Below are 23,963 nucleotides of genomic sequence, written 5' to 3'. Positions count from 1 at the left end.
GATGCTTAGGTCTCTTCAGCGTCCCTGAACACCCCCACCCACCTGCCTCTCAAATTTTGAAACAAAAAAGACAAGAGGTCATCTGGAATTGGAATTTACAAGTTTTATTTCAGTAAGTTTTTTTCCCCTTAATCTATTTACATTCATCTAGAGTTTTTGTTCTACAGAGCTACATTTCTTTTTCTCGAAAAACAAAAACAAAAAAATCAACTTTAAAATCTACATCTTAGCAATATACTCAACTTCACACAAGAAGCAAAAGAGGACAAAAAAAAAAGAACAGTAATAAAATGTAACATTTTCAGTACATAATACGTAGTGCATGTACAACATTACCATAGATGCCTGTTTGAATCAAAAAAGAAGCTATTTCCCTAAATTGCTTCCAATTATTGTTGTTCGATTTAGTGTTAGTTTGTTTTTTAAAGACAGATCTGAACAAGATTATGAATACAGTATGAGCATATCTGAAATGTCTTTCGTGGACCCAAAGCACTCCTACAGCAGCTCCTAAAGAGAACGATGCTGGTGATGCAGACGTGCTGGGTAAACAAGACTGGAGAACAAGCATGTTTATCTCTGTAGTGACAAGCGCACACACGCTCGCTAGGATTGTGAGTGGATTTGTGAGAGGAAAACAACTAAACGAAAACGACCAGGAAAAAGGAAGAGAATGAGCGAGCAAGACGAGAGGAAATCCCTGTCTCGGCTATTTACATGAAGTCATTTCTTTTTTTTAAATATTTATAAAATATTCCAAAAGCCGTACACATAGTGCAAACTGACGCATGAGGAAAGCAGAAATTCCACATTTTAATTCCCCTCCAGCACTGCCTTCCCTCACATGAGCAGACTGATGCTCTCTCATCAACACCCGCCCCCACAACCCCCCACCCCCCAACATAAACAGAATCTAATTTAAAGTATTAAGTGTCAATGCCTCATCTTAAAGACGGAAAAATGGAAGAGGTGGGGGAGGTTTGACTGCCATTTTAGAATTTGGCTTGTAGCATTTGTGGAGAGAGATAGAGAGAAAAATAAAAGTAGTGAATATAAAAACATCATCTTACATACAGCATGTAAATAAATAGTATTGTCACTAGGGCACCCGTCACCAGTGTATAGAGTGAGCATCTTTGTGAAAGGTGGGTTCACTGACTGCCAACAGCAGGAGAAAGCGAAACGGAGGGCTAGGAGCCTGTGCGCTGATCCTGACAGGCACAATCTTAAACCTTAGGGGTGCGAGTGTGGATGTGTGCCTGTGAATATCTCTCAGTGTCTGTGTGTGTGTGTGTGTGTGTGTGTGTGTGTGTGTGTGTGTGTGTGTGTGTGTGTGTCTGTGTGTGTGTCTGTGTGTGTGTCTGTGTGTGTGTCTGTGTGTGTGTCGGTCAGCTCTATGCATATGTTCCTCCAGTGACAAGGAGCTCGTAAGCAGGGTCTCGCCTCCTGCGGCACAGCACAACGCAGGCACACAACATCCCCAGCATCTAGAGAGAGAGAGAGAGAGAGAGAAAAACAGTGGACAGGACATGATAGAGAGAAGGCAGAGAGAGAGAGAGAGAGAGAGTCTGTTATAAAACTGCATGGGGGACTTAGATAAAAGAAGGCAGAGAAAGAGAGTGTAAGCTATTTTTGTAACATATAGCTCAGAATCAGGAATTGTACTCTCACATGTAATTAAGGCAAATTAATATCTGGCATAGAAAAAGCACAGTGATGCAACACACACACACGCACACGTCTGTGATCTTTGGGACTGGGGGGCACCAATAAAGACTGTGCACAGGCCCACAATCAACAAGAAAAAGGGAAACCTCCTCGGCAAAGAGCCTCTGTAATTGCTGCAGGTCAACCAGCTTCAATAACGGGGGGGTGACTTGCAAACCTAACGAGAACTAAACTGAGACATTCTGTTGAGATCCAGTGGAAGTGGGAGGTTATAGTTTGCAGCGCTGCTTAATAAGTGGGTGCTTAATACCGAGCTGTGTGTGTATGTGTGTGTGTGTGTGTGTGAGCACTCTCCTATGCGCCGCCCGAATTAAATCCTCTCCTTGTGTGTGGGCAGCAGTGTCTGCCTGCTCAGCCATTCTAAGCCTAGCAAACCCTCCATTTCAAGCCTAGCAAACCCTTCATTTCAGCTCCAAAAAGCAGCAGTCTCTCTCGTGCTGCGCCCAGACTCTGCTCCGAGCTCTGCTCTGTGACAACGATAACAAGAACAAGAACAAGGACCACAACAGTCTCTTTATCATGCTCACGGTTTCCTTCCTTTCTCTAAAGTTAACAACAAACACATGGAATCCTGATGACATAACCCTCGCTATCCAAGGAGCCATCTTTGGGAAAGACTGACTGAAAGAGCTGGCCAATTTTTTAATGAGTGGCATTAAAAAATGTGTTGCACAGCATCTTCAGGTGGATATGTGTACGAGGAGTGCACCCAACCCACAACCTTGCACATTCCCACTGAATTCACAACCAATGGAGCCGCAGACGTGGACATCTGGGTGGACACGGGAGGCCTCAACAGCGGCCCGAGATGCTCCGAGAGTCGGGGCAGGGCTTTTTTTATCTCCTCCCTGCTGGGGCAGGAAGTGGCGGCTGCTGCTCCCGACTGCTCTCGTCTGACTGACTGAAGACACGGGGCCCTGACACAATGGGGTCAGTGTGGAGAGAGTGTCCCTCCCCTTTCCCTCTCCCTCTCCCCCCTCTCCCTCGGCTGCTGCTGCTACTGACTGAACCACTCATCGGAGAGAGGACAGGAAAGCCGAAACGCATCAGGAAAAAATAACAATCAAGTCCACATGCACAATAACAAGCAGCAGCAATTTGCATTCAAACTAGTCTGTCCTGTTTTGGCCTAGAAAAGGGAAAGAAAACATGTTGGGGAAGGTTTTTTTTTTATCATATGTGGAGGCAGGTTTATTTACCTGGATGGCAGCAAATGTCAGCGCAGCCCAGATGACATACATCATGATCTCTTTTAGTTTCTTCACAACGAGCGCTTCACAACCCTACAGAAAAGAGAAGAGGGGATGGAGGATTAGCCTAGGGAAACGAGAGAAACAAATGAAAGTGAAAGACTCCTCACGTGATGGGTTACGTGAAGGTTTTTTTCCCCCCCCATCAGACTGCAGGTGTGCAAGCGTTTGTGTGTGTGTGTGTGTGTAGCGTGTGTGACTCAACATGAGTGGCTCACTGCTCACCTCAGCATACAAGTCTCCTGGGCGCAGCATGGAGCCGGTGCAGTTGTTCACGTTGGGCTTGCAGCAGCTGAGTGGTACGCTGTTGTTGCGCGATTCGTTGAACCAGCGCGTGTACTTCCAGTCCGAGTAGTCGTGGATTCCGCAGCAGTGAAGCTGAAGGCATATTCCAGAGACATACATTTGTTGACAAATAGCTACATCCCAGACACCAGTGCCTACTCACAATCAGAGAATGGCAGGCCTTGTTCCTTAGGGTAGTCAAGCACCTGAGAATGAGCGAAACCCATTACATAAAAGCCACACGCACCTGTCTTTGAACATAGTCGATAGCACGGCTTGGAGCATCAGTGTTGGTTCCATTGTATTCATTATAGACCGTCCTGATGGACTTATTCACCTCATCCTCCACCTGCAGATAAAACAATGGGACCATGAGCTCCACCTCGGTTGAAGCCATGGCAGACACGTGGCCTTGGCAAACTCATGCAGCAGTTTGTCAATGCCATCTCAAACCAATTAAAAGAGTAGAGACTCCACCTTTGACCAACACAGACTCTGTTCAGGTTGGGCCTTACCTTTGCTCTATAGATGTAGCCCAGCACCACCACCACCACCTCAGTCACAAACACCAGCAGCAGGATGATCACAAACTGGAAAGGTGGACAAAGACATTGTCAGTGGTGACAAAAAACAGATCAATACAGGAGGACCAAGGTGAGCTTCACATACAGATGTAAACACAATACACAATGTACAGTCCACTGTTGTATCATCAACGGCAACATGCACATCAAGCACGTGGCATGGAACTGGTAACACTGCTTTGCCTACCACAGACCTCTTGCAGTTGTTCTGGACCAATCAAATTACTTAAATGACCAATTACAAATTACAAGACGTATCGAATAGATAATACAACAATCTAACATCACTTGTAATAAAGGAGGACCATCAAAGGCCTTTCATCTATGATGGGAGTCCTGTGCACCAGAACAAAGTGGTCTGAGGCAACTTTAATGCCTCGTATCTATAAAGTTATGAGGTGACGTATGCCCAACTGACCGTGGCCAAACCACAGCGGCTCTCACGGATGGTGGCACAACAGCCAATCAGACCGATGATGAAAAGGAGTGCCCCGACAGCGATGATGACCACGGCTGGAATGAGCGTGTAAACATCCTCAAAGAAGTGGTCGTAGTCGTCGTAGGTGATGAACACATAGGCCCCCACATAGCATAAGATGCCAGCCGCCGCCTACAGGGAAAAACAGAACATCTTTGATAACAGAACTTTGAGGCAGAACACAAATTAGAGATAGAAAATATAGTTCAATCGATTATACGTTGGTCCAATTCTTATCAACCTGTGAAATGTCTGAATCAATCTCTTAGGGAAAAATGCATATTGGCCTAAGTTCATTTTCATAATGGTTTACAGAGCCAGCCTCTGACATGGTCGTATTAGAGGCTATTTCTTCAAGATACCAATTTTCACTGGTTGTTTCCATTGACTCTGTATTTGTAAATGTGTCTTCCTTGTAGAACTTTTTTAAACATTCCTTAAATATAGCGCAGCATACTTTTTGAGATCTCATTCCTATCGACAGGGGCGTAGCACAAGGTCCTGGGCCTGTGCATTTAATTAGAAAAAAAAAAAAAAAGAAGACTTTTCAAAGGCCCTCTGTCCCCTTGGGCCCCTATAATCAGTAGTGTTTTTACACCTACGCCCCTGTCTATGGATTTAAATACAGTGCATGCAAATGAATGCACTATTGTTATTCATATTGCCCCATATTGAAATGACCTGCAGTCTAATTAGGGTATCTGCGCCAATACCCAGCCCTACAGAAAAGTGCCTGATCAAACAAAAGAAATTGAATGAACTTTGAACATGAACTACATGAAATACTGGAATGGGACTACTAAAACATAATGTTTGACATCCCAATGCAGAAGCAAATTATGAGGAAACCTGATGTTGCTAAAAGTCCAGGACAGATCTGGAACTCTCCCAGTGTGTTCCCACAATCATTTTCATCTCCATTTGTTTTTTATTAGTATTGTTATATTGTTTATAATAAACTTCCGTAGTGCTCGCTTTAAATAGGTCAAAGCAACAAAATATGTCAAATGTGAGTAGCTACTGAGGTCCGCCAACTGTGGCAAACCACTATTTCCAACAATGTGGAATAATACTGTACATTTTCTGTTTTTATCGCGCAACATACACGGGAAGAGAAGACGTGTTTTTGGGGCATCGTCTAAAAACGAGGCGAAACATTGCCAGCCTGGTAGGCTACGTACTACGAGTGTTTACATACCCAGTCAGTACAAGTCTGGGTACAAGATCGAGGAGCCAGGACCTAATAGCAAAATGAAGCGTGACGTGCAACATTGGGCGTCAGGAGTAACCTAACACATGGGAACGAACTGTGCATGATTTTCTGAACTGGGGATTTTGCAGTCACTTTTACCCCCATAACTTTTGACAACTGAAAATAAAATGTGAAACAATGAACAGAAAGCCTCTTCAATGTCTCCCAACATTGGACAGCCTACTGCTCACTTTGTAAGAGGCTTGACAGACTGAAAGAGCATTTGGCAGTGGCCTACGTATTGAGGATACCGCAAAAGAAAAGGAATATACATTGGTCATCGAAGGTGGCAGGCGTGAAACATCACATGCTGAACATCATCCCAAGGATTACTAGCGAATTCGGCCCATTGAAGAGTTTGAATCTCAAATCCAGCCGTAATCTCACTTTGTATCGGCTAGGCTATTGGATTGCAGAACATCGTAGCACCAGTCGTACGTACCGACATTGATGAAATTACATATCCATTTTATTTAATTAAATTCCAGTTAGGCCTATACCACATAAGTAACAATGTGGCACTGACCACTGATGCACGTCAATCACTACCAAGTTGAGTGGAGTGCTGCTGCGGGTGGCACCTCACCTATGCGGTAACGTTAACATCAACGTTGGTCTTCTACGGAGCACTTGATACCCCATAGTGATATACCCTTTCAAAGACGTTGATATGCTAATCAGGGTATTTCTGACTTCTAAACAACTCATCGGGGACTGAAACTACATTAAGAATGTTCACTTGCCGTTTCTTAGATAGCTGCTTTGATAGCTAGCTGCTAGCTACTAGGGCCCAATGCCATGGCTCTGCCACGGACGAGACGCAGCTTGTCTGCTGCAGAAAGCAGGACTGCTAGCACTTGATAACATTACCATCCAAGCAAAGCAAGCAACAAACTGCAGTTTTTTTTTAATCCGATCCGCATTCGAACACATATTGATAAACCATTTGCCCTCACATAAAACAATTCACAGTTGACTGCATGTAAAATAGAAAAAGGTTAACCAGCCACGCTTGCTTTTCTGGCAAGTTCGCATAATACTGTGCTTTGTTAACATGTCGACACGCTAGCTATCGCTAGTTGAGCAAGGTTAAGTTCTCATCTGTACTGTCATTCTAAATGTTTAACTATAGGAAAAATGAAAGCATTATAGTATTTGTTTAAATCTTATAAGTATTCTTTATCATCTTGAACTATAAAATTACAAAATGAAATAGCGCTGCTGGCTGGCAAGATAAGCAGGCTACTTGCTGCGTAGAACGTTAGCTTAGCGTTTGACGCAACGTTATTAATAAATGTAAAAATTCCATCAAACTTACCCAAAAAATAAGATTGAGAAAGACCAGCACGGTCTTAGAAGACGTAATACCACATTGACCCATTGCTATGTATGATATCCAAAGATGTAGCAGAAAAGATGTTCGTTGCTGCTAGGATTGTAAAATGGCTGGCTGCTGGCTATTGTAACCCATGCCCCGACAGCCTCTACTCCACTTGGTCTCTGATCCAAACGCCCACTGCTACCGGCTGAACCAGGACATGTGATGCGATGACTTCACAAGTCACTGTTGACATTCCTTGTCCCACAGATCCAGTGATGCACTCTTTTTGTTATTGCAAGGTAGGCCTATATGTATCTGAGGGGTTATGTGTATATTACACAGTTCTGTTCACATCAACGATATATTGTAATACAAACATTTTAATAGGTAGTACAGAGAATTACACAGGCAAATCTGATGATAGCTGCACACATTTAATTGCGGTGTTAGTCGATACTGACATCTAGTGGCCAGTAAACCTTTTTGAAAAAAAAAACATCTTTTTAACTGTAGCCTATTTTACAGTTAAGTCATAAAATGCTGACACAAATGACTTGGTTATATAATCATGGCATGCTAATAATAAAAGTGTAGTACAGTACAGTATACTCTATCCATCTTTAATCTAGTGTGCTCAAAATGGCAATGGTCATTTATGGAAGCCACAGCAGAAGATGCATGCAACAGAATCCAATCAACTCACCGTACTGAGCTCTTAAGGTAATTGCCATAATATAAGACATAACTGAACACTGTATTTATGATTGCAAATTCATCAGGACTGCTACAAAAGCATACTTCTCAGACAAATTAATTTGCAGATAGCTATAACAGAATTTCATTTATGATACAAACTAAACACATGCAAAATGATAGTTTTACTACCTTTTGAATTTAAACAACTATTTATAGATATGCAGCATTTTAGCAAAATTTCAAAAAGCTAGGTCAGCATGAGTACCAAATAATTTATCCCAGTGGCTGAAGTGGGGTGCAAAGTTGGTGTTGGGCTTCTGATGATGCACATCATGCTGGCTTGGTCCACCGTAGAAACCAAATGGCATAAGACGCGATGTAGACCAGGGAAAGTCATAGCCACAATGATCCTCTACTGAAACATACACATGAACTACCATAAATACCCAAGTTGTGAGCAGGTGACATCTCAACAGCACCGGATTCAGGGTAGTCCAGAAGCCTACAGTGACTAGCTCCCAACCTCCCAGGCACTGGGTGGCCAAGGCAAAGGGGGCCATGTAGTTATGGTGGATGGCATGGAAGGTGACATACAGCCAGCGGATCTTGTGGTGCAAGAAATGCCAAATAAAATACTGCAAGTCAAAGAGTAGAAGATTTCCAGCCACCCCACCGGCAAGCTCCAGCAGGGTGGGGGCCCGGTCAGGTAAAGGAACCGGTGGTCGCCATGCCCACTGAGCCACAGCTGCTGGGAAGACCAGGACCAGGTGATTGCGTAGGGTGACTCCTGCACAGTGGACCAGCATAGCAGGTGTTGGCTTCTTACTTGGCTGGATCTTGAAACGCTGGACTGCCGGCCACCTGTCACCCATTATATCACAGACCAGGTAAGGGAGGCAGATGATGAAGTATGATGACACAGTCAGCACCACTGGGAAGAGTGGGGACCTAATGGTGTCAGAGTGATACAGCCGCAGGTGGTCCCACATGGGCTGGAGAATGGAGTCCTGTTCGTCATAGACTGTCCATAAGAGTTCGCAAAGATGGCTAAAGTTCATTTTTGCAGATTAGCGTAGTTTGCCTTTCTATTTATTTTCCTTTCCTCACCTCGATCTGCGATCTTGAAGATGCACTAGCTTCTGGCTGCCCTGATGCAATGGTAGGACATAGGCTACACCATCAGTGTAATGAAATATTTACATTCTCTTCACCCTTCTAAATTATGGAACAGCAAATGAGATACACGGGTGATACCTCAAATTGAGAAAACAAGCAACATTACCCAATTTTGCCGTCAAATTCCAGTAGGTAGATGTCATTAACATGGCTGCTACAGACGCACACAGATAGCTGGATTTTTCTATAAAAGAAATGACTCCTTAACAGCAGAGGGCGGAAAAGCACCGTAATTTGATTGCCTGAGTTATGGGTCAAAGTACACGGCTTGTGTACGCGGAAACCAGACTGTGATATCTGCGACCTGTGGGTATGTATTTTTTAAATAATTACAACAAACTTTTTCGTTGCCTCTTCGCAACCGAACTAGTTTTATCAATCACCCGCTATAGACAGCAGAGGAAAGAGACTTCCCGTCCTCTAATAAAGACAACGTAGCTACTGCGTATGCGTATGCGTAACATAAACAGGGCTGTTCTGTTTTGGTAGGGCATTTCCACTGTACCGTCTGGTCTTTTTTTGGCAGGGCAAAAGCCTTGTCTAGTTTCTAGTTTACAAATAAGTCGAATGTCGATTGTTTTCAGATTTAACATAATTTATCCACTCCAGTGACCCCCCCCCCAGTTTGGAAGTCTGACCACACGAAAGTGTAGGCTACTGTTTTCTGCATTCCCATTTCATTTCATACGCCTACTTGATCTTCCCTGTGTACACTACTGCTGAATGGTCACTAAAAAGAAATAGCCCCATATTTGTTCATACATTTTGTCAAATGTGTTACTTTTTGATATAATCAATCAGAAATCAGTCAATTAACCTGAGCAACACAATACTACAACAAGTGTCATGAGTGTTATTTTCCACATTGTGGAACGCGAGATTTGTTGGATTTCTATGTGTGCCATACATTACCTTAATCATCCTGTTATTAAACTAACTTACATCCCTGTAGTAGGCTAAAGAATGGCATTTTAGTAATATTTGATTGTGTCCATTATGTGATATGCCATATTGTATTCTGTGTAATTATTTAAACACCTTGATGTTTTTTGTGCCTTTTTAAAATAGGAATTTTCAGATATGGATGGTGAGCAAGCACCTGCACTTTCAACACAGGCAGAAAAAGAGAATAGGACATCAAGAAGACCTCCTCATGCTGTGCCCCAGACGCAACCGTTGTGCCACTTCTACTCTCAGGGCAGACATTGCCATTTTGGGAGGAGATGTCGTTTCCTGCACCAGAGGGCCGAGGGGGCCAAGCAGGCACTGAGCACCCTGGAGAACAAGCCTCCGAGTGGTGCAGCAGACGGTGGGCAGACGCCGGGTCAGGAGCCAGTGCGCACGCCGGCCGCATCTGCCACTCAGGAGACGTCTAGACAAGTGACCTGCCAGCCCTCACCTGCGGGCAGGGCCAGCCAGCCGGCTGGACGGCAGCGTGGTGGCGGTCGCCCCTGCAGATACTTCCTGTCTGGCTACTGTGCAATGGAGGACAGGTGCCGCTTTGTACACCCTCAGCAGTTTCCGCCCGTTGGCGAGCGGCCAAGCCCCGCAAGGGTGGCGAACAGTCCCAGTGCCAGGACTCCCGTTACCAGGCCGCACCAGGGGCAGCAAGAGGTCAAGCTCAGCGAGCTCACCAACGAGGTTGCTAAGCAGCTACGCACCACTGAAATCCAGCAGCTCACCAAGCGGTTCCCTAAAGACAGGCTGATTGTACAAGAGCGAGAGGACGGCAAGGTCACGTACTACCGGTTCACAGTGCAGCCCACTGATCCTGACTGGGTAAAGTTTATGCACTCAGTGCTTATGCATGGTTTACATGGATGGTTCAGATGCACACATCACTCTGAAATCATATAGGCTATTTCCAATGTCTATTAACCCATAACTGAAAAAAATTATAGTTTCAATGCATGCATGTAATTTGCTGCAGGATTAAGGTGATCCAGACACTTTTTGGGTAACATTATCCCACCATTAGTGTTTGGATCACAAAGTTTCCCAACAGGTGCAACAAGTCCAAGGTCCAGTTACAACATTGCAAGGTCCAGTTAAGTCTTATTTTTGAATGATAATGAGAAATTGTAGGATTAACGTGACCTGGACACTTCTATGGGTCTTAGAGGTGCAGAGAACATTATCCTGTAATTAGTCAATGGATCACAATGTTCCCGACGTAGGCAACAAGGTCAGGGTCGAGCGACATTCCTTCAACTCTCAGTATTGCCCATTATTAGGCTGTGGAAATCACCCAGTTCTTTCCATTCCATGTAATGTTTCCCCTGTTTTGCCCCATTTGTTTTGTGTGCTTGCAAGACTAACAGAATAATATTTATTTTCTTTGGAGCTTACCAGCTCTGCAGCAGTGATATAGGTCAAATTGAATTTAGTAGACCATTGTGATTGTTTTTAGATATGTAGCAACTTTCTTCCTTCTTTCTTGGACAGTTAATTCGGTATATATTCTGCACATAATTAATTATATGTCAAAAATACCTATTTGTCTATATTGTTGAAGATAATAATCAGTTGCATTTCTCAACAGCCTTTTGATTTGAAGGACTTGGAGGTCATGGTTTGCTTTCCAGACAGTTACCCACAAGAGGTATGCCTATATTGAAAAGCTACTGAATTTACCACTGACAGAGCTACCCCCACAACAAGCTACTGTATGTCTTCTGGTTAAACCTTTTCCCAACATTACAAGCTAAACAGTTTTTCTGGTTGAACCTATACCACAATCATAGTTAATACTGTACTGCTTTGTTTGAGAGACAGAATCAATTAACTATGTACCGCAGTTGTTGGAACTGACCACTGCCATCATTTAGCACAGTTCTCTTTCAAACATTCGTTCGGTATCTCACATATGGGGAATGCCGTGGGCATACCCCATACGTGAGATACCTCACTCATGCTATCAGAGAACCGGGGTTATGGTTGTAACCTTAAATTCTCTTTCAAGCATTCGTTCGGTATCTCACATATGGGGTATGCCTCCCCACGTACCCCATATGTGAGATACCTCACTCACGCTATCAGAGAACCGGGGTTACGGTCGTAACATTAAGTTATGTAGAGTCACTTTAAATGCTGCCTTCCATTCAGCCAGATTCTGTTATTTCAGGTGTTTACAGTGCAAATTCCACAGGACCAAGACCTGCCCTCAGTCATGGGAAGGTGAGCGCAACGAGTGACTCTGTTATGTCATGTTACAATACTAGATCAACATTTTAGGGTACAAGGTACAATAGCCATATAGCAGTGATAAGACAGAACATGCCAAACAAAAAAAAATATAATTGAAATTGAAGACTGATTTTGCGTCAGAAGGTGCTATGCATCACTGAAACTGTAAACCAGCCACTGCTGTGATAACAAGAGATAGTAGTTCCATTTGTTGGCAGTGGTTTTGTTTTGTAAACATTTCACCTATTGAGACTTTCTCCACTCTATTCATGATCGAGTCAGACACGTTCAGCAGGCGTCCACAGAGTGGCTCCAAGCCAAGCACGCCACTAACCAGCTGATGGGCAAGTTGGAGCTGCTCTTCAGGCCATTCCTGCGTTGGCTGGACCGTAGCATGGAGCGCCTCTTTATCGAGGGAGCCACAAAGGTACACCTGTACAGTTCATCCGCAGGTCACCATGAACTAACTCACGTAACAGTGTCCTCGAGACGACCAGGTTTGTGTGCTTATGCCCATCATGCCTCAGTCGCCTACGTGATAACCCTTGGTCGGTGTCATTCAGAGGACAGGGGGCATTTGAAGTTTACGCGGTGAGAGTAGCAGCACATCTGTAATCATTGGACTCGTCTAACCCCCTTTGCCCTGCAGCTGAAGAAGGACATTGAGGCAGAGCGGGCAGGAATCCAGTTTGTACCCTACCAGCAGCTACAGGCTGCGGTGTGCAAGGACCCCACCCCTGGCCTCCCCTCGGCCGTCTCAGACCCCACAGCTCCAGCTCCGGAGCCTTCCGGAACCGACAGCAGTCTGGAGGGTAGAGGTGTGGAGCAGGAGGGGCAGGAGAAGGATGTGGAGGCAGGGAGTGATGGCGTGGAGGAAGAGGAGGAGGAGGAGGATGAGGAGGAGGAGGAGGAAGAGGAGGGTGGCAGCCGGAGGGTGGAGAACGTGAGGAGTGGTGAGCGGCGCAGGGGCACTGAGGTGAAGCTGCTGGGCTTGCGGCTCGGCGAGGGCACTGCCACCGTGGTGGCCAGGCGGGTCACCGTCTCACTGCAGTGCAGTAGGTGGGTTAAGTGTGTCAACTAACAGAGATCCTTACACATACACAGGCATGCAAGGGAATGGGAAAATGTGAACCTATTTACTCACACAAGCATACACACACACACACACACACACACACACACACACACACACAATACTGTTGTATTGTGTCACTCAGACGGCGTTATAGCTATTAGCATTGGGAGGCATTACGCTGATTGGGCTGTAGGCCAAGCCTTTGATGCTGTTATGCCATGTTATGCCACTTGTCCGGGCTGTACTGCAGGCTTACTGAAAATTATGCCAATGCCTGAAGCTGAAGAGTTGTTAGTTGTTGACCCATGTATTTCCTCAGTTTGCCAAGTTTGTGGAAATGTGTCAAATTCATGTTTTCACAATCAGCACCTTGTGTCTAAGTACAGTGAGTGTTAGAATGTTGTAGTGTTGCAATGTAATAATCCTGCACAGAAGCAGACCCAGAATGTTTTATTCGTCAGCCACAGAGTAACCTTTTCACCCCAACTTAAGAAGCCATTTTGCTAATAGTTGTTTTGGACTAAATATCCTTCTTACACTTTTTAAAGGAAGGTGTTATCATTTGTAGAAATAAATATGTCTCAAGGCATACCAAATATGTGCAATTCTCAGTAATCCTCTAAATGCTGCGTTTGTTTACTTTGAAGAGCAAGCAAATGGATCATGGTGGCAAGTAAACTTGGGAGTTAAATGAAAACCCCCTCTCCCCCTGCACAGATGTAAGGTGGCGTCGGACTTAACCCTGAGTGGGAGGCTGCCGTGCACAGCTCAGTGTGAGAAGTGTGGCGCGGGGATCAGCGCGGCCTTCCGACCCAGCATGCTGCACCAGTACAGCGACGTGCTGGGCTACCTGGACCTGAGCGGCGTGGTGCCCGTGGACCTGGTGCTGCAGGAGGCAGAGCTGGTGGTGGGCTGCCTGGGCTGCTCCCAGGAGGACGATCTGCAGGTGCGCTCTCACCTCAGTTAGAAAACGTTTTTTTTCTTCTCCTAGAATACGGACATCCTTTAGTCATAAATCTGCACCTGATGTACGAATGTGTCACACCACTATCTTATATCTATCCAGTGCTTAAGGTAATCCAGAGGGGCTCAGTCGGATGAATAAAACATTCTGATTGTTTAGCCCCCACAGTATAACATTACTTCTTGATGGGTTCTTGAGAACGATTTGGAACGCAACCGCATCCACCCGCTAGTAGTTATAATGAAGGAAATGCTGAAGTGATTGTGGACTTTTTGTCTTCATGTATTAAAATGTTTGTCCTCACTTACAGTAAATGACACGACAGAAATGTCAGTCACCAAAGGGCCCCCAGTGACCGTGACCTCACTCTCTCTCCTGCTTGCTCTCTCCACAGAACGTGGCCTATGGGCAGAACAAGGAGACCAACTGTCAGCATTGTCACAGCAAGCTCAGCATCTTTGTGGACAGCACCCGATTCACCCTCATCCAGCCTCGGTCAACGAAGCAGACAGGCATGGGCAGTCTTCACACCTCCACATATGGCAGACACATCTATACACACACATACACACATGGCAGACACATCCATACACACACATGCACACATGGCAGGCACTCTCACATTACATGTTCTCAAGCAAGTAGATAGATAGATAGATAGATAGATAGATAGATAGATAGATAGATACTTTATTGATCCCCAGGGGAAATTCAAGTGTCAACGTTGAATGACAAAACGCTAGGTAGATTCCTCCAGTAGCCTAAATTCGGTTTGCTGCTGACGTGCATGGGTAAATGTAAGTTGCTAGCAGACATCTAGCTTGTTGAAAATGTGCTATTTTACAACCTTCATGTATTAACGTGTTTTGTTCTTTCATAGCTCATGTCACGTCTTCATACATTTAATTACCGGCTACTTATCTGCTACTTACCCACTGAGGCTAGTAAAGTGGACCTTGGTTAGTTACCAAGGTTAGTTAGCAAAATAATTCTCTATTTAAATAATTTATTATTATTATTTTACATTGTGGTGAGGTAAAAACGATTGTCATTTCCAAGGAGATGAACTCCAGTCCATAAGTGTCCATTCTCATTTTATCTTGAATAAATTATTGTGCCCTTTTGAAATTAGTTTGGCACAGATCCTGTGTTGTTTTTATATTATGCACAAGATGGTCTTATGTAGCTACGCCTACATAACATCAGTGAAACCTGTGGAAACATAAAAAGAGCCAAGTAGCCAAGGCTAAATAGTACATGCTAGTATTTGAATTTGTTTTTAATTGGTTTGTATTGTTTTTACATTCTGGTTATCGGATTCTTGTAGGTTACCGCTCTGTAGTTCTTTTGTGGTAGTATGTTTTTTCATAGTATGCTCTTTAATCACATTAAAGATGGCTTAGGTTTCACATATTGTATCTCTAGGCAATTGTGTTGATTTGACACTGACTACCATAGACTATAATGGAAAATTGGTTTCTGTTTATGCAGTAGGCTATATTAGAGGGTTGGATCTTACCTCCAGGTCTTATGAAATCTAAAAATAAACCAAATCAATATGTCATGAATTAGGCAATAGGCTTCTTGTAAAGGTATTACTTTTACTAGTAATTAGAATTGTATTTCAGTGCACTTAACTTCTAACTACTGATTATCAGTTTGTTGCATGTTTAGACCTTGTATGTGTGTTGCACTTGGCGATCACAATGGGGATTGATATGGTAGTGGACCATGATGGTCATAGAGGAAGTGAAGGAGCAGTACCACCAAATTATGGTGGGGTAATTCGCACTCTGCTCACTCACCTCACTTACTCACCTCACTCACCCTCACTCACCTCACTCACCTCACTCACTCACCCTCCCCACCACCCCTGCACCTCACCCCACCACCCCCGCCCCACCCCACTCACTTACTCACCTCCCCACCCCACTCACTCACTCCATTTACCCACCACCCCACCACCCCACCCCACCACTCACTCACTTACTCACCCTCACCTCACCCCACTCCACCCCTCTCACCTCACCCCACTCACCTCACTCACCCTCACTCCTCCACCACTCACCGCCTCACTCACCACCACCACCCCACTCCACCCCACTCACCCACTCCACCTCACTCACCTCACTCACCTCACTCACCCCACCTCACCACCACTCACTCCCCCACCACCTCACCACTCACTCCTTACCACCTCACCACCCCCACCACTCCACTCCTTACTCACCACCACCCCACCTCACCTACTCCTCCTCACCTCACTCACTCCTTACCCCCACCTCCCCCACTCACTCGCTCCTTACTCACCTCACTCACTCACCCACCTCACCTCACTCACCACCTCCCACCACCACCTCACCACCTTACTCACTCACTCCATCCTCACGGCCACTCACTCTCCTCCACTCACTCACTCACTCACTCCTCCTCACACACACACACACTGTGTAAAAGCTGTTCTGTATTCTAACCCTTTAGGGCAGGGTGGGTCAGCACTGTATGCTCGCCGATACAGAGACCCAGCCATCCAGGGAGGGAAGCCCCTGCCAGACAAAGGGACCTGCAGGCATTACAAACAGAGTCATCGCTGGCTTAGGTAAGAACATGTGCAGCTAGATCATAGAATCAGGCATTGTGGTGCGTAATTGTAGGGAAAAAAAGCTTTACATGCACCATACCCAGGTCATGAATGACTGAGAGATATCTTGTGACAAAAAAAAAGAAAACCATGGAAGTGCCTTAGTCTTCAGTCTGTGAAGGAATCTCACGTCACGCCTTGAATGTTCTATTTCTCCACACCTCATTCCCGACGGCTTCAAGGTTCCCTTGCTGTGGCCGGGCGTACCCATGTGACGTGTGTCACGACGAGGACCAGGATCACCACATGGAGCTGGCCACCAGGATGATCTGTGGCCACTGTGCCAAAGAACAGGTGAGGCATTGAAAAAAAGTCTGCATACTAGATGCTGCTCCCAAACTGATGTACAGATTCACATGTACTGTACACATCCACATGCAGTGATCATAGTTCAAGCAGCTATTAAAATGTGTCAGTTGTAGCATCCCCTTTAACGTAGTTAACACAAAATTAGCTGTGCAGGCCAAGACTAGCCTGACGAGCCAGACCCACATTAAAATGTAGGGTCTGGGCACTCACCGTTCGCAGTGCTCAGTCCGAGGGGCGGGATAATCGGTTGTCTTTCAAATTCCCTCTGCACGCTAATGGGACAGCTTTAAGTCCCATGCGTTTTCCCACCAGCGGAGCTAGTTGGCTAGTTCAAACTTTTGCCATCTTAAAACAAGCTTAACTCGTGTCACACTGTTTGCCAACAGCAACATCCATCTTCTTTGTTTTCAAGTAGCAGGGAATTCAAGGGAATTCAAGCCAAACCGTTGCAACTCTGCCATCAATCATTATGTTAAGCCTGCCTAACGACTCTATACACGATTAGGGCATCATATTAATCATATTACAGAGGCCAACATGCTTATTCTATACTTTTTTATATAAATAAATATTTTATGCAAATATTATGGCAAACCGTTGCAACTCTGCCATCAATCATTATGTTAAGCCTGCCTAACGACTCTATACACGATTTGATTGGCCTGATAGAAGTTTAATTTTTCGAGCTCACAAGCCAACGGAGAGTTGCTAGACTAGCCATGGAAGCAAATGTAATTTGCTTCCGCTAGGGTGCGTCTAGATTTCTAGGCTAGGCCAAGACAAGATCTTTGCACAAAATCTTTGTGTTTGGCTGCTGTCACGTGAGCGTGAGCATGAGCATCACCAAATGTGGACAAGTGTAAGCATACTAAATTCCATTACTGAAGTGTTTATTGAGATATACTGTAGAAATATGTAAATTGCACCGCCCCCTATGGATGGAGCATCACACAAAACTTGAAACTTTAACTTCACACAAAATGATTCGGCCAGACTTTTGGGCGCCCCAATAAAACCCTCTGACAAAACCTATATGAACGACTGTATTTGCATGCATTTTATGGTTACCCAGTAGTAAATTACATTGTGTTGAAATACTGTTGTATTGTGTCTTTGTCTACTTGTCTTGCTGGCAGCCCTTCACTAATGGTAAGCCATGTGTTGGCTGTGGTGGAATGATGACGAGGTCTGCTCACAGCAGTCACTGGGAGGGAGGTCTGGGTTGCAGGAGCAAAGTCAAAATGAACAGGTACGTCACACTAAAGCTACAGAACAACTTGAAGCTTTCGAAAACAATACATAGTGATGTATTGATGATTGCCTATGCTGTGTCTTTTACAGGAACGATCGACAAAAGTATGCAAGCACAAATAAAACCATATCCAGGAGAGCGACCAGCAAGAACTGACATTCAAGACATCTGCATTACTGTCAATGGCTGGGTGTTTTGCAATGAACAATGATTTTTTTTGTCAATAAATCATAGAATGAATGATACAGTAACTTTATCAACAACTTCTAGTGTGAATTTGAGTCCATGGCCATAGGCTTTGACACATTCATTTATTTTCAATCAAAATAGCCCTCATTTACAGTTCATATCTTTAGTAGGATTAAATGTCTAGTTAGTACATTCCAGTGCAGCAGCACTTAAACAGATATGGGTGCAGTCATTAAAATGGCAAAGTAAAACAAGAACAGCATAAGTCTGGAATTATGCAATGTTACAATGAGCTGAGGAAACACGGGTGATTAGTTAGAGAAGTGTGCAGCAAGGCACGGAATGCATGTCTACAGAAACTGCTGAGCAATTGCATGATTGCCACTTGTCATTACTAAACCAAACCATTGTTTTTTTTTTTCATATAACATTTTATACAGAATAAAATGTATTATTTCTTTAAAATGCCTTGCAGTGAGGATCATTTTAAGATTATTAAGTATTGAAGAAAAAGGCAAAAGGCACCATAAGGAATGCACAAGGAAATGTTCAATTGCAAACTGCAAGATTAAGAACATGAATCTTTTCAATTGATTTAAATAATCTACATATTAAAATGTATAATATAAATGATGAAATCATAAATGATGAAGTATAATGTCAGCAAGTAATAAAAAGCCATAATGAAAATCAAACAGAAAATAAAAACCAACTATTCACAGCAGAATAAGGGCATCATATTAATCATATTACAGAGGCCAACATGCTTATTCTATACTTTTTTATATAAATAAATATTTTATGCAAATATTATGGCATACATATAACTTGATAGATGGTCTTACTATGACAATCATTCTTATCATTAGAATAGTTATTTTGTCCTTTGATGGAACAATGACCTACATGCATCTCACAGTTTGTCTCCAGGTGAATTCCAAATCAACACAGTCCTTTGTTTGCTTGCTGGAGCAAACAGAGTGTGTAACGTGTTGTAAACAAACCCCAGACACAACTTCTACTGTATGGTATGAAATATTAAGATGATAATCCATACAAATGAAAAAAATATCAGACCTTTTTGTTCTCCATGGGAATTTCTTTTCAAAATTATTTGAGAGGAGCATGGCCTTAAATGTAGAAAACAAGGGGTGAAACAATAAACAAAGGTGGAGGAAGTTTGGATGATTTTGAGGCACTGGTCTCAAACATCAGGATTTGGGTGGATTTCAGTAATCCTGTAGCCTGGACTTACCATTGAACTTGAGTCACACAGGGATGGGTTAGGGAGGGAGGGGTGGATGTGGAGAGCTGCATCAAGCCCAACTGCGCAAGGTCTCCAGGTTTGCCTCTATAAAAGCAGCCGTCTCCCTCAGTTCTTCACCAGGCACACCACAAGCAGCAGAGACCAAGATGTGGAACGCAACTGAGACCCAGGTTTGGAACGCCACCGAGCACACCAGGGGCATGTGGAACGCCACAGAGGTCTCTCTGCAGCTCCCCATCCGGACCTCCTCTGATCGGCTCCTGCAGCCCTTCTGGGATTACCTGGTCTTCCAGCATTACCCCCTGGTCTACTCGCCCTTCTTCCCCGTCCTGATTGCCTTCGCCAGCTACTTCATCTTCAGCCTCCCCTTCGCCGTCATCGACCTCCTGGGCGACAAGCTGCCCGCCTTCCACCGCTACAAGATCCAAGGCGACAGACGCCCCACCGTAGGTATGATGATGCGGAGCCTGGGGATGACCGTGTACAACCACCTGGTCTTTGTGTTTCCCACTGTCATCATCAACAATGTCTTCCTGCCTCCGGCGCCATTGTCCCCAATAGCACCCACCCTCTGGGACGTCTTCGGCGGTGGCCTTGGCACCCTGCTCATCTTCGACACCCAGTACTTCATCTGGCACATGGTGCACCACAAAAACCCCCACCTCTACAAGTGGGTGCACGCCATCCACCACGAGTACTACTCTCCCTTCTCTTGGTCCACTCAACACCTCAGCGCCATGGAGCTGATGGCCGTGGGCTTCTGGAGCAACCTGGACCCCATCCTGCTGAAGATCCACCCACTCACCGCCTGGATGCTGACCGTCTTCAGCATCTGGCTGTCGGTGGAGGACCACATTGGCTACGACCTTCCCTGGTCCCTCCACCACCTGGTGCCCTTCGGGCTGCTCGGCGGCGCCCCAGCTCACGACATGCACCACCAAAAGCCCTCCACTAACTTTGCCCCTTTCTTCAGCCACTGGGACAGGCTCTGTGGCACCGAAAGCCACCTAGAGGAAAAGACTGATAAACTAGGAAAGACTGAAAAAAATCCAAACAGCAAGATGCATTCAATGTAAATACATAATATATGTGTATATCTGTATATATAAGTATATATATACATATTTGTCTATATTTTTACTCTGCAGGTGCTATGCACAAATGAAATGTTTTCAAATGTAAAAAGCTATTTTTGTATGAACTGAATATGTTGCCCTTCTTTATGCAACTGATGAAAATAAAGATGTGAACAACCATCTCTCAAACTATAATACAAATATTTTTTACTAAAACATCCCCATGTCATACCTCATTTACAGGCTATTATGCCAGTGGATGGCACAACACTTACAATCCAATGGCTAGAACACAACGTACAAAGCAATTTAGCTGATGAAGCAAACTGCAACACCAACTACACTGCCTCTGTTACCACTGAGCAGGAACTGAGCATCAGGTATTACAACTACTTACACAACACTGTAATAATTTGTAACTAAGAGGATTCAACATCCTTGCCTCTGCTGCCTTGATAATGAGTAAGTAATGCAGAGCATTATGAATGTAAGTTCTACTTGACTCCCAAATCCATCATCCATAACTAAGCACCTTTGGACAGCAACGTTTTGACAAAGGAGAATAACTGGTCTCTTTGACCAGACACAGACAAACTCGTTGCTTGGAAGTCAATGATCAATACTGTGTCAGCCTAAGGGTGAATTTAAGGACACTGAACTTGCTCCTTGTTATATCTAATAGCTAAAATTGTACAAATATAATGACCAACACACACATCTATGGCTTGATTCAGTAATGAAAGTTGCCTTAAACAATTGATTCTGCTCTTGGCTATATGATCCACGTCTCTCAGAGCTGCAAAAGTCCTTCCCAGGTCTTTGAGGCGCCCAACTGGATTTACTAATGACTACAAAGTGGAGCCATTAAGAATGGGCTTTAGTGAGTAAAACACATGGCAAGATGTTTACTGCCTCAACCAGGAGTTTTTCACTTCAGCACTTTAGTTTGTACTATGCTTTATATATTTACAGGTTGAAAAACAATCTTGAAAACTGAGGCTATGAAATCAGATAGCTTATTTACCCCAAGTCCAAGTTGTTATTTCATTTAAAAAAAATTATAAAACACAACACAATTAAATTAATACAATATACCAAACATTTAAACTGCTGTGCCAGTGGATGCACAATTTAAATTTTGAGCCATGTTATACTTCTTTTGTAGTACATGTAGTGGTTTGTGACAAAGAATTATTCAGTGTAGATTCAAGAGTCAAAGAGTTTTGCGACAAACATTGCAATTGTTTTATAGGAGACTAGGTACCATAAATGTGACAGTTGAATGTCACAGAGTTAATATAGGAGCTGAAAAGTTCAGTACAGGCACACACACACACATACACACCTGTGAGATCACTGACCTAAAGAGAGCATGTGAACCGCTCTGTTGGAGGGTTCAATTTGTCCTCAAAACACCCATGCAAAAGGATAGCTTTAGACATATTGGGTATATGATAACTAAGTAGGCGTACAGTATGTTGAAAAAATGCTAAGGAATGTAAAATATTGAATCATACATTGTGTTGCTTTAGTGATTTTTATGTTTTGTTGCTAAATATTGGATAACAGTGGGATTGTCATGGGTTTTCTGTTTCAGGGCATAGTGCTCAGTGCCATGGGCTGGAGGGTCCCCAAGACATGGCCTGGAGCAAGAAGAATCATTTGGAGTGTATATTAAAATGTGTTAAACCTTTTAAATCAGTATGTCTAGTACAAGGATATGAATGATGTGGAATGTGTGCAGGTGTCTGATAACCTTGTATTTGGTATTTGGCAGTAATATTCAGACTAGTCTGAAATGTATTTCTTAGGGATTAGCGACAAAGCTCAGAGTGGCAGGTTCATAGTTGTGCTACATTATTTGAAATTACACTTGTAAGTGTGCTGCACCTCTGTAGCCTTGTAGCCTTGCCAATTTGTAAGAAAGCCAGAACCAATCAGGAAACTAGATGTACCGCAGAGCGGTACAAAATATGACCGCCGCCCAGTCCAGCACATTTTTTCCACAAAAATAAATCACGCTGAAAGGCCTATATGATTCTAACTGTCTCACTAAATTGCATTATCCACACTCAATTGTCACTGGTATCTGCTAGACAACAAGTACCAAAACAGGATTAGTTCATAGATTTCACATGTAAAATTCATTTTATACAACCCCACCCCGATCTTGCCTGTTCATAATTCTGAGAAATTCTTGAATTGTGTGCATGTGTGCGTGCACACGTTTATGTTTATTTATGTGTGTGTGTGTGTGTGTGTGTGTGTGTGTGTGTGTGTGTGTGTGTGTGTGTGTGTGCGTGCTTGTGTGTTTGTCTGCATATGTGTGTTTGTGCATGTGCATGCATGCGTACATATGTCTACTGTGTGAGTATGTGTCATACGTATGATTACTGTGAATGTATGTGTGTGCGTGTGTATCTGTTTATGCACATGTGTGCACATGGAATGGGTTAACATGACCCCTGGAGGCAAACATACAGAAAAAATTGGTCATCCTAGGCCCTACAGTTCTCAAGATAATCACAGAGAACTGTGTCTGCCCTACCCTCCTTTCGGGGGGTCCATTCCAGCGGGGGGGCTACAGATCAAAACGAAAAACGATGGTTCCATGCTATCCATGTGGGGTTACGTGCCCACCAAGTTTCGTGTACCCCGGTCTTTCAGTGTCCCGGGAATCATTGACGGAAATGTGAAAAATAAAAAAAAAAATTAAAAAAATCTGACTAAACCTATATGACCGCTTCGCTGCGCGCCGGTCATAATAATATGGCATACATACTGTATGACTTGATAGATGGTCTTCCTATGATAATCATTCTTATCATTACAATAGTTATTCTGTCCTTTGATGGAACAATGACCTACATGCATCTCAAAGTCTTAGTCTCCAGGTGAATTCCAAATCAACACAGTCCCTTGTTTGCTTGCTGGAGCAAACAGAGTGGGTGTAAAGTGTTATAAAGAATCCCCACATTTCTCTAACTTCTACTGTATGGTATGAAATATTAAGATTATAATTCATACAAAAAAAAACTTTTTTGTTCTCCATGGGAATTTTATTTCAAAATTATTTGAGAGGAGCATGGCTTTACATGTAGAAATGATGGAGCAGAATCATTAACAAAGGTGGAGGAGGTTTGGATGGTTTTGGTCATAAACATCAAGATTTGGGTGGATTTCAGTAATCCTGTAGCCTGGATTTACCATTGAACTTGGGTCACACGGATGGGT

General features: G+C 43.8%; 4 protein-coding genes across 4 annotated transcripts; 2 read left to right on the top strand and 2 right to left on the bottom strand.

Annotated features, from left to right (window-relative positions):
* Positions 1–88: 88 nt before the first annotated feature.
* Positions 89–7,154, bottom strand: tspan3a (tetraspanin 3a). Its single transcript, XM_048256868.1, has 7 exons — positions 6,896–7,154; positions 4,266–4,457; positions 3,779–3,853; positions 3,511–3,612; positions 3,204–3,356; positions 2,928–3,011; positions 89–1,487 (listed from the first exon to the last, which is right to left on the bottom strand). Exons 1-7 carry the CDS (start codon positions 6,956–6,958, stop codon positions 1,395–1,397), a joined length of 762 nt encoding a protein of 253 aa, XP_048112825.1. The 5' UTR covers positions 6,959–7,154; the 3' UTR covers positions 89–1,394.
* A 106-nt stretch (positions 7,155–7,260) lies between these two features.
* Positions 7,261–8,924, bottom strand: ch25hl1.2 (cholesterol 25-hydroxylase like 1, tandem duplicate 2). Its single transcript, XM_048256866.1, has 2 exons — positions 8,877–8,924; positions 7,261–8,737 (listed from the first exon to the last, which is right to left on the bottom strand). Exon 2 carries the CDS (start codon positions 8,650–8,652, stop codon positions 7,834–7,836), a length of 819 nt encoding a protein of 272 aa, XP_048112823.1. The 5' UTR covers positions 8,653–8,737; positions 8,877–8,924; the 3' UTR covers positions 7,261–7,833.
* Positions 8,925–8,980: 56 nt separating this feature from the next.
* si:dkey-24l11.2 (uncharacterized protein LOC100034462 homolog) lies at positions 8,981–18,453 on the top strand. Its single transcript, XM_048256865.1, has 12 exons — positions 8,981–9,080; positions 9,839–10,549; positions 11,313–11,372; positions 11,895–11,947; positions 12,239–12,383; positions 12,606–13,015; positions 13,749–13,977; positions 14,390–14,507; positions 16,477–16,594; positions 16,819–16,930; positions 18,082–18,194; positions 18,287–18,453. The coding sequence occupies exons 2-12, from the start codon at positions 9,851–9,853 to the stop codon at positions 18,351–18,353; spliced, it is 2,124 nt and encodes a 707-aa protein (XP_048112822.1). The 5' UTR covers positions 8,981–9,080; positions 9,839–9,850; the 3' UTR covers positions 18,354–18,453.
* Positions 18,454–19,742: 1,289 nt separating this feature from the next.
* On the top strand, positions 19,743–20,863 carry LOC125303781 (cholesterol 25-hydroxylase-like protein 1, member 1). Its single transcript, XM_048257697.1, has one exon. The coding sequence runs from the start codon at positions 19,800–19,802 to the stop codon at positions 20,727–20,729; it is 930 nt and encodes a 309-aa protein (XP_048113654.1). The 5' UTR covers positions 19,743–19,799; the 3' UTR covers positions 20,730–20,863.
* Positions 20,864–23,963: the final 3,100 nt, after the last annotated feature.

The sequence above is a fragment of the Alosa alosa genome, chromosome 11 (genome assembly GCF_017589495.1).
Source record: "Alosa alosa isolate M-15738 ecotype Scorff River chromosome 11, AALO_Geno_1.1, whole genome shotgun sequence".
Lineage (NCBI taxonomy): Eukaryota > Metazoa > Chordata > Actinopteri > Clupeiformes > Clupeidae > Alosa > Alosa alosa.
Note: the sequence above shows the minus strand (reverse complement) of the source record. Positions and strands in the feature narration are given on the sequence as shown.

What these genes read in the sequence shown, in the direction of transcription:
- si:dkey-24l11.2 (XM_048256865.1), top strand. Translation starts at nt 9,851, where the DNA reads ATGGATGGTGAGCAAGCACCTGCACTTTCAACACAGGCAGAAAAAGAG. An exon ending in TTATCGAGGGAGCCACAAAG is followed by an intron (nt 12,384 to 12,605) that starts GTACACCTGTAC and finishes TTTGCCCTGCAG; the next exon opens with CTGAAGAAGGACATTGAGGC. An exon ending in TCGGTCAACGAAGCAGACAG is followed by an intron (nt 14,508 to 16,476) that starts GCATGGGCAGTC and finishes CTAACCCTTTAG; the next exon opens with GGCAGGGTGGGTCAGCACTG.
- tspan3a (XM_048256868.1), bottom strand. Translation starts at nt 6,958, where the DNA reads ATGGGTCAATGTGGTATTACGTCTTCTAAGACCGTGCTGGTCTTTCTC. An exon ending in GCCGCTGTGGTTTGGCCACG is followed by an intron (nt 3,854 to 4,265) that starts GTCAGTTGGGCA and finishes CCACCTTTCCAG; the next exon opens with TTTGTGATCATCCTGCTGCT. An exon ending in GCTACATCTATAGAGCAAAG is followed by an intron (nt 3,613 to 3,778) that starts GTAAGGCCCAAC and finishes TTTTATCTGCAG; the next exon opens with GTGGAGGATGAGGTGAATAA.
- LOC125303781 (XM_048257697.1), top strand. Translation starts at nt 19,800, where the DNA reads ATGTGGAACGCAACTGAGACCCAGGTTTGGAACGCCACCGAGCACACC.
- ch25hl1.2 (XM_048256866.1), bottom strand. Translation starts at nt 8,652, where the DNA reads ATGAACTTTAGCCATCTTTGCGAACTCTTATGGACAGTCTATGACGAA.